At 46.0% G+C, this 16,184-nt stretch overlaps 1 protein-coding gene across 1 annotated transcript; it reads left to right on the forward strand.

Annotated features, from left to right (window-relative positions):
- The first annotated feature begins 3,497 nt into the window (after window positions 1-3,497).
- On the forward strand, window positions 3,498-12,966 carry ZNF620 (zinc finger protein 620). The gene is given in 5 exon segments (XM_057555764.1): window positions 3,498-6,833; window positions 6,995-7,068; window positions 8,597-8,723; window positions 9,196-9,309; window positions 11,860-12,966. Coding segments are annotated over 4 exon segments (1,269 nt in total). The 5' UTR covers window positions 3,498-6,833; window positions 6,995-7,044; the 3' UTR covers window positions 12,864-12,966.
- The last annotated feature ends 3,218 nt before the right edge of the window (window positions 12,967-16,184 follow it).

Consider the following 16,184-nt stretch of genomic DNA (forward strand, 5'->3'; position numbering starts at 1 on the left):
TGTCCATCCAGTGGTTAGAGGCCCTGACCTTTCTCAGAATCACTGCTTCAGGACAGTGTAGTGACATGGAAGGGTACTTTAAATAATTGCATGGGGGTAAGTACTAAGAAAAGGATACATACATTGTCATTATAACACCATAAAATTAAGTCTGTAAGGGAGGGCAAAGAAAGGCAGTTTTGGTTTTGGTTTTGTTTTTGGTCAGGCTTATTGAGATATACTTTATAGACAGTAAAATTCACCCTTTTAAAGTATACAGTTTGGTGAGTTTTGACAAATGAATACATTTGTGTAACCAAGATACAGAAAAGTTCCATTACCCCAAAAAGTTCCCTCAGCACAGGGAGAAATTTAAAAGGTTGGCAGGATGTTAAGGATATTTTCTTTATTTTCATTCCTTGATAAAGTTTGTGCAATACATAGAATTCAGGGGACTAAAAGGCAGAAACCAAACTTACTTACCCAGCTGTGGTCAGAGCTTCCAGAATATGCAAAGATGCCTCATCCAGAATCATGTTAAGAAAAGCAGTCAAAATATAGGAAAATGACAATAACTGTGGTTTCTTTATCATACATATTTCTGACACATGCACACATATATATATGTGTGTGTCAAAAACATAATAATATATATTTATATGTAATATGTGTGTATATATATGTGTGTAACTATATAAATTTTGTCCTATTTATTTTCCCAAAACACCATTAAACAGGAAGGGGCTCAGGGCACCTGGGAGGATTATAGCAAGGAAGGGTGGGGGTGAGAGACTCTAAACTAGCCAGACTTCAGAAAAGGGGAACTTCTAAATATAGTTTGGCAGGGAGCAGATTATACCATGAGAAGAAAGCAAGGAGTGAGGGAAAAGTAAACAGATCTGCTCTGGGCTGAAAGTGGCTTTTGAGTGCCCACAGCCAAGAGATTTATGGGTTTCTGACTTTGGTGACTTTTATTTTCTTATTTATTTCCTCCTTTATTCATTAATTCAAGAGGCATTTAGAGTTTTTCCCTGTTGTTAATTGAATGTTATTACACAGCCTCCACAGCACCTACTAGGTGCTGAAAGGTGAGCGACGTGCCGTCCTTTCTGATGCAGGGACCAGCATTGCCAGGTGTCTGGCACTTAATTAGATACTCAGGAGTTTTTTTGAAAAGAGCCATAATGTAGCTCACAGAAAGGACACGTGTATAAATAAACTCACACATAAGTTAGTGTTCTGGGGCTTCCCTGGTGGTGCAGTGGTTAAGAATCTGCCTGCCAATGCAGGGGACACTGGTTCGAGCCCTGGTCCGGGAAGATCCCACATGCCGCGGAGCAACTAAGCCTGTGCGCCACAACTACTGAGGCTGCGTGCCTAGAGCCCGTGCTCCACAACAAGAGAAGTCACCGCGCTGAGAAACCCGCACAGCGCAATGAAGAGTAGCACCCCCTCACCGCAACTAGAGAAAGCCTGTGCGCAGCAATGAAGACCCAATGCAGCCAAAAGTAAATAAATTAAATAAATAAATTAAAAAAAATAACTTAGTGTTCTTTCAGGAGTTTCTATTTTCTCTGAAAGTGAAATAATATAACCAGCTGACCGCCCCGCGCCCCCCAATTTGCATGAGGACTGCCTGCTTCCATCTAGAAAGCTATGTGGGTGTCATTTTACCTGAGTTATTCAGTTTTGAGATTTTTGCCTTTACCAGTGACTTGGCTTAGTACGTTATGTAGGACTCTGTTTCAGAATAGCAGAGACCTACTTGAATTAACTAAAATATACTTAATTTATTATAAGGACTCCTGTGTGCATCCTGACACCCAAGGGCAAGACTGCAGCCAGGAGGTCCGGAGGCTGGAAACCCAAGCAATCAGAACCACAGGCGGCACAGTCGGGCTCAGCATCAGCAGGCTCTTCGCTTCCCATCTCCTCTCCCCCCTTTGAATTCCTGTTTTCTTCATCCCCAGGCACAAGGCAGAAGTTGCCACAGGTCCCACAGTTCACAACTCCACTCCAGGGGCCAGCCTGAATTGAGACTCTCCCAGACTTAATTCCAAATTCCTAGGAGAGAGAGTCTGAATTGCCCAGTTTCGGTGTTCACTTCTGGCCTACTCTCCTCTGGTGGGGGGTTGGGGGGTGGTTCATACAGTGTAATGAGGCTGCTGGGGCCCCACCCTGTGGTAAGGGGGCAAATATCCAAAAGATATCTGTTGCTGACTTCTTCGATTACAATCTTCCCTCATTTCTATTGCTCCATGTCTCCTGGCAACGAAGATAACTTCAGGATATTTTTTCCCCTACTGCCTGGAATCTTTGGGCAATTTATCTTTGACAGTCTTCCATTGGATGTGTTGATCATCCTCCATTAACGTTTCCTGGCTCACAGTAAGCTCCGTCTGTGCATTCAGACTTTCGTTTGTTGTTGGCTTGTGGCTGTCTGGTTTGGGGGTAGATTTGCTGGTGGGGTTATGTGAAGCGATAACCCCTCTGATTTCCTCTGTGCTCTGTGTTTGGGGTAGACAGGTACTTCTGGCTATGGGTTGAGTGAGGGTGAATCTCTGTGGCTCTTGGGCCTTTTCCTTTGGGGTGTATGTGTGTAGTTGACCCAGCAGTGGCAAGGCTGGCTCCCTGGTTATAGCTCTCCATCTAGTTCATTTCTGGTTATAGTTCTCCCGCTTTTCCTTCTCTGTTCACAGTCACTCCAAAGTGGAAGCTGGGTTGTTGATCAGAAAAACAATGTGGCTGCATGATTTCTCCCTTAATCTAGCTACCACTGCCACACCTCTGGAAGGAATAAGCCTCCAGCAGGGTATTCCCTGCATCTCCCTTAACTGCCCCCGCCCCTGCCCTCATCCCGCCAAGCTGAGACTTCTTAAGCAGCACCTTCAGGGAGATCTCATTCTGTACACTCCCTGTACCCTACACATAACAGAGATTAGGCAAGCTGCGAGGCAGGCCTCTGTCTGCTCCTACAGTTCAGTTTAAATTGTAATGCGCTCCGCTGACAGTCCTCAGCATTTATAGTGTGAAATCGAGCTAATTCTCTAGTTTCTAGCCTTCTCCGGGAAAGTTAGCCCTTAGTATGTGAAATTTTGCCTTGTTAACAAGTTAGAAGGAACAGCGATTGAGCCAACTTCAGACTGTTAGGTTAATCTTTACCAGTCCACCCTTGGACTGTGTCCTAGGAATAGGGAGGGATTAAGAAGAGATACAAACATTTGTTTCCATATATGATGTCACATCCTGGAGGCCAAGAATCCCCGCTTTTCGATCACAGTTGCACCAGCCCTACTGCGGCCCCATCTGCAGCCAGCCGCTGAGATCTAGGCAGGCAGGGTTGCCACAAAAACGTCGCTGCCGCCACTGGCCATCTCCAACTTGCGAAGATAGGGCCAGGTGAAGCGGGAGGGTCACGTGAGCGCCCTGGACTGGCACCACCGAGAGGAAACCTCCGGGCTTCCTAGAGCGGACGGTGGGTTCCCGCCGTCCTTCCGGCTCGGCGCTGGCTGGGGGAGCCCGCCCTCCGGCGGGAGGGTGGACGCTTGTGCTGGACGTCCGCCGGGGTGAGCACAGTCTCAGAGGCGAGGTGACTCGGCGCATTCGTGGTCTTGGCTGGCTCAGAGGCGAGGTGGCTCGGCGCATTCGTGGTCTTGGCTGGCTTGAGAGCCTTGACCTGGAAGAGCCTGGCCGAGGAGGCCCGCGCCCCTGCCCGCGGTGGCGGGTTCATTCGTCTTCCTCCGAAGGGCTTTCTGTGCCCGCCTTCTTTGTTGGCGGCTGGAGATGTCGGCGTCGCCTGCTTCCCGCCGCTCCGAGCGGGCGTGCGCCCAGCATCACCCACCGGTCCACTTGAGCATCTCTTTATCCTGTTTTGACCCGCTGCCAAGCCTCCACCTGCATTTTGTGCTGTAGCCCCTCTCGGTCCAGGCGCCCTCTTTCTCTCCAGAGGAGACCTCTCTTGGTCATCGTGTCAAAGTGTCCAGGGTGAACTGAAATCAGCTTCGGCTTGTACAGAGGTGACCCGGTCTTTGAAAGGGAGAATGAGAGAGTAGAGAGGGGACGAGTGGAGACTCAGTAAAGCAGGGAGGTCAAGTGAAACCCGTCTGGGTTTGCTAACTGGCGCTTATGGAAGTTAGGCTCCTACCCCCTCCCACAGAGACTGGGAGACAGAGGCCCTATCTTCAGGAGTTGGGTGGAACAAGCACTACATTCTTTAGACAACCTTGAATTTTCTCAAGCAGACCCTCTAAGAGGGGGTAGGGTCATCCTAGGGATGTGGCCTTGAACTGCTAGAGATGATGTTAATGTCTTGTTCATGTCTTCATAGGCCAGGGTTTGAAGGCTAGCGGAGAAAGGGCTCAGAGGAGCCTGCCAAGAGTCTGGTCAAGGACAGAATCTTTGTCACTGGTCAGGGTCACTGGACATATTTAGTAAAAATTTTCTGTTCTAACCCAAGCAGTCACTGAGGCCAGGATTCTCCTCTAGCCGAGACTCAGTTCTGGATAATGTAGTGTTGTGGCATATTTTGAGAAGCCTTGTGCCTTGCCAGCAAGTGGATGGAGCAGTTATAACTCCGTGGGTGAGGGGAGGGGCCGGGCTGCCATGGAGTGGTAGGGCAGTCATTGTCCTAAGAGTTAAGCGAGTCCAGGGATGGTGGTGAGAGATGTGAAGGGGAGTAATGCACATACGGGCTGCGAGAGAGGGGCAGTTTCACTTGGAGCTCTTTTCTCCTTAGATCTGAGACTCTTCCTCTTCCCAAATCAGAGAGCAGTGCAGGAAGCCAGGGGACGGCAGCCATGCTTCAGACAGCGTGGTCCCAGGTGAGCTGGCTTCCTGACAGCTTTTCTTAGATCAGCTCTCAGAGAAGTCTACGCCAGACTCGGGCCTGACTTGGGTTCCCCTTTGCCAGGCAGCTGTGGATGTGTGTCTGTGCGGGTGAGGGTGTGTTTGGGGAAAAGTGGTTTGAGGTGAGATGAGATTATCCCCAGTGGGAGATACCTTTGGCTACACAGAGAGGACATGATTTTCAGAAGATCCATTTAATTGCATGAGGTGGAAGCACCTGCCAGAAATCCACATCAGTTTCTACAGATGAAGTCTACCAACAGGCAGGTCTCCTGTGCCAGTAGTTCGCACCTGTCCTTGGAGGCCATGGAACTTAGAAGAATTTGGAAGACACCCTGGGAATGCTAGATGAGTAGAGCATGAATCTAGGAGGGGCAGGAGGAGGACTGCAAAACCGATGACATTAGGCAGTTCAGACAATTATTGGGGAAATAAAGGAGGACTGAGTAGTGCAGCAGAGGCTGTGGGGTGTGGAGCCAGAGAATTCTGTGTCATGTTTCCATGGTGTTTAAAATGCTTTCCAGCTCCCAGGAGAAACTGCATGGGTATTGGTTAATGGGCTTTTCTAGCTGTGTGGTCTTGGATTACTTCTAAACCTCTTTGGCTTCCGTTTCCTCAGTTGTAAAGTGAGGAACGTAACAGTACCAATCTCAAGTGAAAATGAAAAGTGATGATGCTTATAAAGCCTTAGCACAGTTTCTAGCACCTATTAAGCTCCCATAAATCTTAGCTATTATATAAAGACCATTTAAGTGACTAGTGCAAGGAAGTTTAATTAATGAATATGAATTGATTGCAACAAAGTAATACATTTGTTTAATGTATTTAAAAACATACTAGTTCTTCCTTTTGGATTGCGGTTGCTGTCTAGATGATTCTGTTTGGTTTCAATATCTATTTATATGTGTAGTTACAAAAGGGAGCTGGGCTGGAGCAATGTGCAGCAGATGCCTAAGTGCAGGAGACTCTGGTTACACGGTGCGTGAAAGGCCCCCATCATTGGGCATTTGAGACAGCAGAGGAAAAGTCTCTGGATACTGTAGCACCTGTGGTCACAGAAGAGAAGCCATTCCTGTTACCATCCAGGCCCTCTGTCATGTAGTTGAACTAACTGAAGATGCCTTTGTAATTAAAACCTTTCTGGGTAGAAGCACTGAATTTCTCCAGGTTGGGCCTGGAACACACATCTGGGTATACGGTGGGAAAGGGCTCTAAGGCTAAATGTTAATAGCTGTTTCCCTACACTGTGTCACACATTGGAGCCCAAGCAGCACTTGTATCTCTAAAAACAACACAAACTTGTAAGCACTTATTACGTGCCAGGCACTACTGTAAACACTTTGCCAATCCATGAATTCATTTAATATTAACCTTCAACAGCCCTTTGTGGTTGGTACCACCATCATACCCATTTAACAATGAAACAGGCAAGGCAACTTGCTGCTGGTCCCACAGCTAGTAAGTGGTACAGCGGCCAGGTTTTTGGACCAGGTGCTCTTTGCTCTCAACCCATACACATCTGGCTGTTGAAGTGATGGGCTCCACTCTTCCAATTTCCAATCCTCCCACATTGGTGTAGCCACAGAACCCAGGCCTCTTGGGCACGTGTGGAGCAATGGTCCCCTCAGTGCCTGGAAGGGCAACCAGAAGTAGTGAACGCCAGAGAACCCTGGGTAATTCCCAGGATTGAAACCATTCTGTGGCTTGAGCCAGCCAGACTACATACCCCGGAGGAGCTACCGAATGGGGGCGCTGCAGGACCCGAGCCTCCGGCCAGCAGCTCTGTCCTTTGCCGTCTCCCAAAGTACGGACAGTATGGCTGCAGCTGCGATAGGGAACCACAGAGATGGGAAACTTACCAGGTTCCTAGAGAGGAGGGGAGACGGTTAACGCACTTGCCACTGAACCTGTTGGAAGCTTTCCCAGAGGCCGGCTGCAGTCCCATGCTTTCTCTTCGCTTGCACAGCGCGGGGTTAGTGGCTTCCTGAGATGCGGGTGCCGGTGTCCGGGTAACAGATTCGCTTTTCCCGGGTGTAGTACCGGGTTCTCCAAACCCTTTGCCTTTGTGGTGACGGGGTAGCGGAATGGAAAGGGGCCGAGGCGGACAGAAGGTATTTGCAGGGTGCGAGGCAGCATCACTGTTACCCGTGCCTCTGTATTTTCCTTTCAGTGTCACATCTCAGGACCTGGAGGGCAGTGTGCGAAGCAGAGACGCCTGCCATGCTCCAGATCACCTGGCGCCCGGTGAGCGAGCATCCTTTCAGCCTCTGTGGCTCCCCTTCCCTGCCCTCTCACCCTTTTGATGTCAAGAGAGCAGGTATCAGCTCTGCATCCAGATGCAGGTCCAGGCCTGTGGCTTCCGTTGTGCATCTGTCATTGTCGGGTGTGTTTGGGGAAGGGGAGGAGTTAAGGGGAGTGGAGAAATGAGAATTCCCAAACTAAGACATAATCAGGATGGAAAAAACAAGTGAGTGTGGGGGATTGATTGGGATAGATTTGGCAGTTTGGGCTGAAAAATGGAAATGCACTAAAAAGTGGAAATCTGCATCACAGCATACAAGGAAGACCCTTTTCACTTCTGTCCACAAGATTGAAAAAGTCTTTGCTTGGATAAAGCAATTCTAGTAGTGTTTTTGTAGAATTCCGGGGCTCACCTTTCTGCTTCCCATCTCTCAGGAATTGGTGTCCTTCATTGCCTGATACCCAGTATCTTGAAAACCATTGTTTTATGTAATTTGTCTTATTTTGATTCAGGCAGGAGGATAAATCTGTTCCCTTTGACTCCATCTAGATAAGAAGTGCAAGTTTTTCCTCAGCATTTAAAAAACATGATTCCTTTTACTTTGCCATCTCGACTCCCAAGTCTTCATGTGTGTGTTGTTTTCCTTCTCTGAAAGCCTTTAGGATCTTTTTTAAGTCTCTTTTTCTGAGGCTTCTCAGTGATGTGCTTTTGTGTAGGTATTTTTCATTCATTCCCTATATACTCTGGGGGTCCTCTCTCCTCCCTGGTGCTTTGAAACAGAATGTGTTACCAAGTTATAAATCAACTATACTTCAATCAGAAAACAAAAAAACCCAAAAAAACTAAAAACAAACTTCCTTTTAAATAAATAAAAACTAAAAAAAAAAAGAATATTTTACCAAGTTACAAAAAGCAGTTCACAGTTTAAAAATATCCAGAGCTCATCCTTTGTTCTGTGGTGTGAATCAGGCTCCTTTTTGTTTGCTACCTCCTCCACCAGCAGTTAAGATTCAGCTTTCCCTTCTCTTCTGTGTCAGTTACCATTTATCCTTTTTCTGCCTTTCAAAATTCTGTTAATACCTCTAGTCTGATTTGACTCTTCTCCTGTTGGGCCTTTGTGTTCCAGTGACCTTAGCGGGATTAGGGAGGGAGTAGAGATCAGTACAAAAGTGCTGTGGGCTGTGTTTATACAGATTTCCCTTGTGCAGGTTCACACAAAACCCACGTAGGGGAGAGGAGCCAGAGGGACCCATGGGCACACGAAGCAGGACACAGCAGAGTCGACACAGAGATCAGCTGGTGAAGGAAGGGCTGTTTGCTGGGGATGACCACAAGGGATGCAGTGAGTCCGGGGGTCCCCTACTGATGAGGGCAATGCTGGCTGAGGGCTGGCCCCTGCGGAGAGGGGTGTAAGGGGCTTGAGCACTGGATGGCTGTCCTCGGCAATTACACCAGCCCCAGTAAGTCTCTGCCCTTTACTTAGGCTCCTCTGCCCTCACACAGGGCTGGAGCAAGAACCTCTTGTTTCAGGAGCCAGTGACCTTTGAGGATGTGGCTGTGTACTTCACCCAGAATGAATGGGTCATCCTGGATCCTGCGCAGAGGGCCTTGTACAGGGAGATGATGCTGGAGAATTATGCAAATGTGGCTTCCCTGGGTGAGATATCTTTTCTCCCTGCTCTTGTCTGCCTCTGCCCTTTGAGCATCCTGGCTTCTTTCTTCCTTTGACTTTGTGGGGTCTCTAATAACCCTTGTGGGCAGTTGCTCTGGAGGCTGAGCTCCCCAGAGGCTACTGGGTTGGGAGAGCCCTGGGTTCCCAGGTTTTGAAATCACTGTCCTCTAACCCTGGGAGGGACTCTGCCCCATGCGTGGAGGGAAGTGAAGAGCTGTCAGGAGCTCACCGGAGCCTTTGCCTCTGTCTTCAAGTTCTCTGAATATTTGGGACTTGAGTAGAGGATTATTCCAAGACTCTGCCCTGCTTTGTGGGAATTTTCTGTCCTCTAAGATGCACAGGCTGACTTCACTTTGTTTCTCCCCACCTGGCTCACTGGAGAAAAAGAGGGCTGAGAGGTGACCCTGCTTCATGATTCCCTCTACCTTTGTTTTCCTGTTTCTTTCTCCCTGGGCAGCTTTTTCATTCACCAGACCTATTCTGGTCTCTCAGCTGGAGCGAGGGGAACTGCCATGGGGCCTCGATCCCTGGGAACCCGTGGGCAGGGAGGCCCTCAGAGGAGTGTGTCCAGGTGAGTATGAGACCCTACCTTTCTTGCTTAGCCTGCTTTCTTGTTTTCACATTTCAATATGCACAGAGTGTTTCCTCTCTTGTGAGACTGTTTTCATTCCTCTGGAATCGTTACATGTGATGCTCTGCATTCATAGTGGTTGCCTCCCTCAAGTGAGGAAGGGCCCTTCTCTTCCAAGAAGGGTGTGGCTGCAAGATTTCTTCGCGTGTTCACATTTGCTCTCCACCTCACCATCTGCCAAGGGACACTGTCTGAGCAGCTCTTTTCATCCCTGTCATGTGGAAACATTTTATTTTTCCATCAGTTTGTTTTTGCAAAGATGAGGATGTCAGCCACCTTATGAGGAAAATAGACTTCTGGGGGCCTGTCTGGCAATCTGCGTATGCATAGGGTACATTATTTGTATGGGAAATTGAAGTATGTGTTCCCAAACACTAACTTAACAAATATTAAAAATTTATTTTTTTTTTTATTTTTATTTTTTTTTAATGAGGATCTTGAATCAGATGCGTATGTTTTGATTGATTGATTGATTGATTGATTTTGGCTGTGTTGGGTCTTCGTTTCTGTGCGAGGGCTTTCTCCAGTTGTGGCAAGCGGGGGCCACTCTTCATCGCGATGCGCGGGCCTCTCTCGTTGCGGAGCACAGGCTCCAGACGCGCAGGCTCAGCAGTTGTGGCTCACGGGCCCAGCCGCTCTGCGGCATGTGGGATCTTCCCAGGCCAGGGCTCGAACCCGTGTCCCCTGCATTAGCAGGCAGATTCTCAACCACTGCGCCACCAGGGAAGCCCAAAAATTTATTTTTATAATGGAAATTTTCACACATATGCAGACACCAGCCCAATGCACCCAGTGTACCCCTCACCTCAACAGTCCACCTATATCCTGCCATTCTTGTTTCATCTTCCCTCCATGGACACTTAAAAATATATGGATACCTCCCTGGTAGTCCAGTGGGTAAGACTCTGCACTCCCAATGCAGGGGGCCTCGGTTAGACCCCTGGTCGGGGAACTAGATCCCGCATGCATGCCGCAACTAAGAGTCCACATGCCGCAACTAAAAAGTCTGCATGACACAATGAAGATCCCCCATGCTGCAACTAAGACCCAGTGCTGCCTAAATAAATAAATATTTAAAAAATATATATATATGTGTGTTTTTTAACAGATGAACTTTTGAAGCAAAACTTGTAAATGAAAGTGAATGGCTTCCTCATTTTGAGAGGTATTGATATGAGAATTAGAAATAACAACATAGTATATATACATATATTTTTTTTGCCTTTGTTATTGTGCTTCACCCATTCTCTGCCTGTTAAAATTTCCTGTGCTGTTCAGACTCTTTACAGAGAATGTCCATTAATAATGCACGTCTCAGGACTTCCCTGGTGGTCCAGTGGGTAAGACTCCGTGCTCCCAATGCAGGGGGCCTGGGTTCGATCCCTGCTCAGGGAACTAGATCCCACATGCTGCAACTAAAAGAGTTTGCATGCCACAACTAAACATCCCGCATGCTGCAACTAAAAGATCTCGCACGCCGCAACCAAGGTCCCGTGTGCCACAGCTAAGACCCGGCGCTGCCAAATAAATAAATAAATATATAAAAAAAATAATGCACATCGCTCCCCACCGCCTCCGTGCTCCAGCCTCGTGTGCTTTTCTGGATATGACCCCAAGACTTCAGGTTGTCTGGGTTAAAAAAATATTTTCTAAACAGTTTGCTTGTAAACACATGAGGTTTTTCTCTGGCCCAGTGCTGATGATTATATTAGTTTTTCCTTTTTAGTTAGTTTAGGATTTCACATTCCATGTTATTGTGTTAGACTGTGTATACCTCCTGTATAGAGTTTTAGGAAAAAGGACAACGATCATTATGTGGTTGTCTCTAGGACTGATGTCCATTCTTGGAAGGGTTCTTCACGTGTCCAGTGCTCTTTTCTTTTAGAGGCAGGCCTGCACGTCTTCCGCTTCCTTCTGGATGCTGTGGTGTTTGCCCTGCGTGGTCCCCTCAGCCGCAGCATGGGAACCTGCTGCTTTACTAGAGCCAACTTGATGACAGAGGTTGGGTCTCTCTCAAAGATTATGACACGGATAACATTTTAAAAAATAAGCAGCTCTTAAGGAATTTCAGCCTGTGGGACCTTCTGTAGTACTTGAGCTGCTCGACTGGCCCTTCTCCACTCTCAGCGGTCTTTCTCTCACCTCGGGCTCTCCATTCGTCACTTCTTTACATCTGCACTGATCCATCTGATCCCCTTGGGAGACAGCAATTGGTCCTTCTGCCCTAGTTAACAGACTCTGCTGTTTTCCAGTCTTCACGCTCTTCACGGGAATGCTCTTGGCCTCGCTGGCCTCCCTGGCCTCTTTCACAGAGTTCCACTTGTGGGGCTCTGCTGTGTGGTGGTCTTTGACCATTTGGTGTACATATTGGAAAATATCCCCTTACTCAGGGCAAATCAGAACCACTTGATCCTGTTTCCTCTTTAGCATAAGTATTTTCTTTTTGTGATATTGGGGGCTGACACTTGTATTTTCTTTTCATGATATCAGGCGGGGAGACCAGAACTGACAAGGAAGAATCAATGCCAAAAGAACACATTTCCAAAGAAGCAGAGTCCCATGGACTGACATTAGGAGGGCTGCCAGGGAATGTTCCCCAGCACCTTGGCTTCAGGAGCCGCCTAGAACAGCACAGCCACGGGATGATTAAGAGGACAAAGTCAAAGAGGAGAGATTTCACAGATGGGTCAACCAGGCATCAGGAGGCCTGTGCTGTGGAGAGCGGGGAGAAGTGTGAGAAACTGGGAAAATACATTAGTGTTAGCACACAACTCACTACGAATCAGACAGTTTCTAGCGGTCAGCTATCTTACAAGTGTGAAAAATGTGACAGATGCTTCATTCGGATGGCAGACTTCCACAGACATCAGAGATGTCACACTGGTGAAAAGTCTTTTGAATGCAAAGAATGCGGAAAATACTTCGGATATAATTCCTTACTTATCCGGCATCAGGTAATCCACACTGGGAAGAAACCATTTAAATGCAAAGAATGTGGGAAAGGTCTCAGTTCAGATATGGCCTTGATTCAGCATCAGAGAACCCACACTGGAGAAAAGCCCTATGAGTGTCAGGAGTGTGGCAAGGCCTTCAGCTGCAGCTCCGTCTTCCTCCAGCACCAGAGGTTCCACACTGGGGAGAAGCTCCATGAGTGTGACGAATGTTGGAAAACTTTCAGCTGTAGCTCAAGTTTCACCGTCCATCAGTGAGTGCACACTGGGGAGAAACCCTACGAATGTATGGAGTGTGGGAAACGATTAAGCTCCAACACAGCCCTGACTCAGCATCAGCGGATCCACACTGGGGAGAAACCTTTTGAATGTAAGGAGTGTGGGAAGGCCTTCAATCAGAAAATCACCCTGGTTCAGCATGAGCGTGTCCACACTGGTGAGAAACCTTACGAGTGTAAGGTGTGTGGGAAAACCTTTAGTTGGTGTGGAAGTTTCATCCTGCATCAGAAGCTCCACGTGCAGAAGACATCTATCCAAGAGTAGCACTCTCCACAGCTAGGCTCACAGTGCCTCTTCTTGTTTCTCCCCATCTTCATGCTTTTGATCAATGTCATCACTGCCTTTTCTGAACTGTGCTAATTCTATTTATTTATTTATTTATGGCTGCGTGGGGTCTTAATTGCAGCACGCAGGATCTTTCGTTGTGTCGCACCAGCTTCTCTCTAGTTGTGGCGTGGGCTCCAGAGTGTGCAGGCTCATTAGTTGTAGCTCGCAGGCTTAGTTGCCCTGTGGCATGTGGGATCTTAGTTCCCTGACCAGGGATCGAACCCGCATCCCCTGCGTTGGAAGGTGGATTCTTAACCACTGGACCACCAGGGAAGTCCCTAACTGTGCTAATTCTTAAACATCTGCTTCTCTCTGCATAACTGCAACGCGTGCTCCTCTGGCCTGTCCCACTAGGATGTTTAATTCAGACTCTCAGCTTCCATCATGAAACTTTCCTCAGGTTCTCTTAACCCTTGTTTCCCAAGATGAACTCTCTTTACAGTTAGAAAAGACAAGAAACAAACCCCCAAACTTAAAAACATCAAAGGAAGGTTTCCAGATTGAAAGGATACACCAAGTGCCCAGCAAGATGGATTGGGGGGAAACCTACATCAAAGACCATCACTGTGAATGATCAAAGCACCAGGTTTAAAGAGATGTTAAAACGTTTCTAGAGAGGGAAAACAAAAGATCAGGAGTAAGAATAGCATTGGATTTCTCAACAGCAACCTTGACATATGACAATGGTGTATGCCTTTGACATTCTAAGGGAAATGATTTCCACCAGAATTTTATACCCTCAAGTGTGAGTATAGAATAAAGACATTTCAGACCTTGTACCTCTTAAAACTTTATCTCCCCTGCATCCTTTCTCAGATGTGCAACCCTAAACAAGTGTTAAGAAAAAGGCAAGATATGTGGACCCTCTATTACAATCTGTATATTGGAAGTCTCCTAAACACAAAAATAGAGGGCCCCTGTCTGTGTGGAGCCATCTGCATCTTGGAAGGACAGTCCTAATAGGGTGCAGACTTCCAGAGACCTACCTTGGGTACAGTGCCCACCCTCACTACTTCTGACTCTGCAGTGACTCTTCACTACTCAATTGCAGTCTATGCCTTTGCAAAAAATGGGGTGTTTGTACACTTTGAATCAGATGCAAGGCCCTATTTGTCTTAAATTTGTCCATCTCATTACTGTTCCAAGTGACCTCCCATCAGCAAACATTCCCTTGCAATTTCATCTAGTTATTTTTTATGATCTAGAAGAAGCCACCATTATTTTCTGTTACCTGTGGTTACAAGAGAAGTAAATATGTTCTGTTGTAGCATCCACTCGTGCAGACAGCTTGACTTTGCCCACTGCAGGAAGCAGAGGGTAGTGGTTAATCATTCGGAGCCAGGCCAACTTTGGTATGAACCCAGGCATGTGACCTTGGTTAAGTTATGGAAACTGCACTAATTTCCTTATCTGTAAAATAGGGATGACCGTCTACCTCACAGGATTGTGCTGAGGATTAACTGCATTAATACACACAGAAGTGGTTAGAACAGTGACTGGAGCATAATAAAAGTGTTATTTATTATCATAATATCATTGATAAGTTTTGACTTATCACGTATATACCAGTGAAACAATCACCACAATCAAGATAATAAACATAGCCATAACACCCAAAACTTTGCTTATGCCCCTTTGTAATCCCTCCCTCTTGGCTCTCCCCCAGCAACCACTGATCTGCTTTCTGTCACTGGGGGGTTTTTTTGTTTTTGTTTTGTTTTTTTGTTTTGGCTGCGCCTTGCGGCTTGTGGGATCTTAGTTCCACGACCAGGGATTGAACTTGGGCCCTTGACAGTGAAAGCGTGGAGTCCTAACCACTGGACAGCCAGGGAATTCCTTCTGTCACTTTGGATTAGCTTTCCTTTTCTAGGATTTTATACAAATGTTAACACCTTGTATGTATTCTTTTTGGTCTGGTGTCTTTCTCAGCATTTTTTTTTTTTTGTGCCAAATCCTAACCACTAGACCATAGGGGAACTCCACTCAGTATAATTATTTTGAGATTCATCCATGTTGCATAATATCAGTGGTTCATTCCTTTCTATTGCTGAGTAGTGTTCTACTATTGATATACCACCATCTGTTTGTCCATTCACCTCTTGATGGGCGTTTGGGTTATTTCCAGCTTTTGGGTATTACAAATAAAGCTGCTGTGAACATTTGTGTTCAAGTCTTTGTAAGAATGTACACTTTTATTTCTCTTAGGTAAACACCAGAAGTGGAATGGCTGAGTCATAAAGTATGTGTATATTTAACTTTTTAAGTATCTTCAGATTGTTCTACCAAGAAGTTGTGCCACTTTACCTTCCTACCAGCACTGTGTGAGAGTTCCATTTCTAATACATCTTTGCCTACACTTGATGTTGTTAGCATTTTTAATTTTAGCTATTATAATAAGTGTGTAATGCTATTTCATTAAGGTTTTAATTCGCTTTCCCTAATGACTAATGATGTTGAGCGTGTTTTCACGTGCTTACTTGCCTTCCATTATGTCTTCTTTGGTAAAGTCTCTGTTTATATCTTTTGCCTATGTTTTTACTGGCTTTTCTTTTTATTGATCTTTGAGAGGTTTTTATATATTATAGATACGGGTCCTTTTTCGTATATGTGATTTCCAAACATTTTCTCCCAGCCTGTGGTCTGTCTTTTCATTCTCTTAACAATATCTTTTGAAGAGCAGAAACTTTTAATATTGATGAGGTCTAATTTATCAGTTTGTTCCTTTATGGATTGTGCTTTTAGTGGCATATTTAAGAAATCTTTGCCTTACCCAATTTTACAAAGGCTTTTTCCTATTTTTCCTTCTAGGAGTTTTATAGTTTTAGATTTTACATTTAGTTCTGTCATCTATTTTGAATTAAACTTTGTATAGGGCATGAGGTATGGATCCAAGTTCCTTCCTCCCTCTCTCTCGCGCTCCCTTCCTTTTCTAATGGGTAATTTGTTGTAGCACCATTGTCCATATATGTGTGGGTCTAGTTCTAGATTCTGTTTTGTTCCGTTGATCTGTTTGTCCATCTTGATGCCATTAACACACTGCATTAATTACTATAGTTTTTCTAAGTATCGAAGTCATATATTGTTAGTCCTCCTACTTTGTTTTTTGTTGGTTTGGCATTTCCAGGTCCTTTGCATTTCCATATGAATGTTAGAATCAGTTTGTCAATTTCTACAAAATATATCCTGGGATTTTGATTGAGATTGTATTGAATCTATAGATCAATTTTGGTATAATTGACATCTTAATTATATAGACTC

This window comes from Balaenoptera acutorostrata, chromosome 10 (genome assembly GCF_949987535.1).
Source record: "Balaenoptera acutorostrata chromosome 10, mBalAcu1.1, whole genome shotgun sequence".
Taxonomy (NCBI): Eukaryota; Metazoa; Chordata; class Mammalia; order Artiodactyla; family Balaenopteridae; genus Balaenoptera; species Balaenoptera acutorostrata.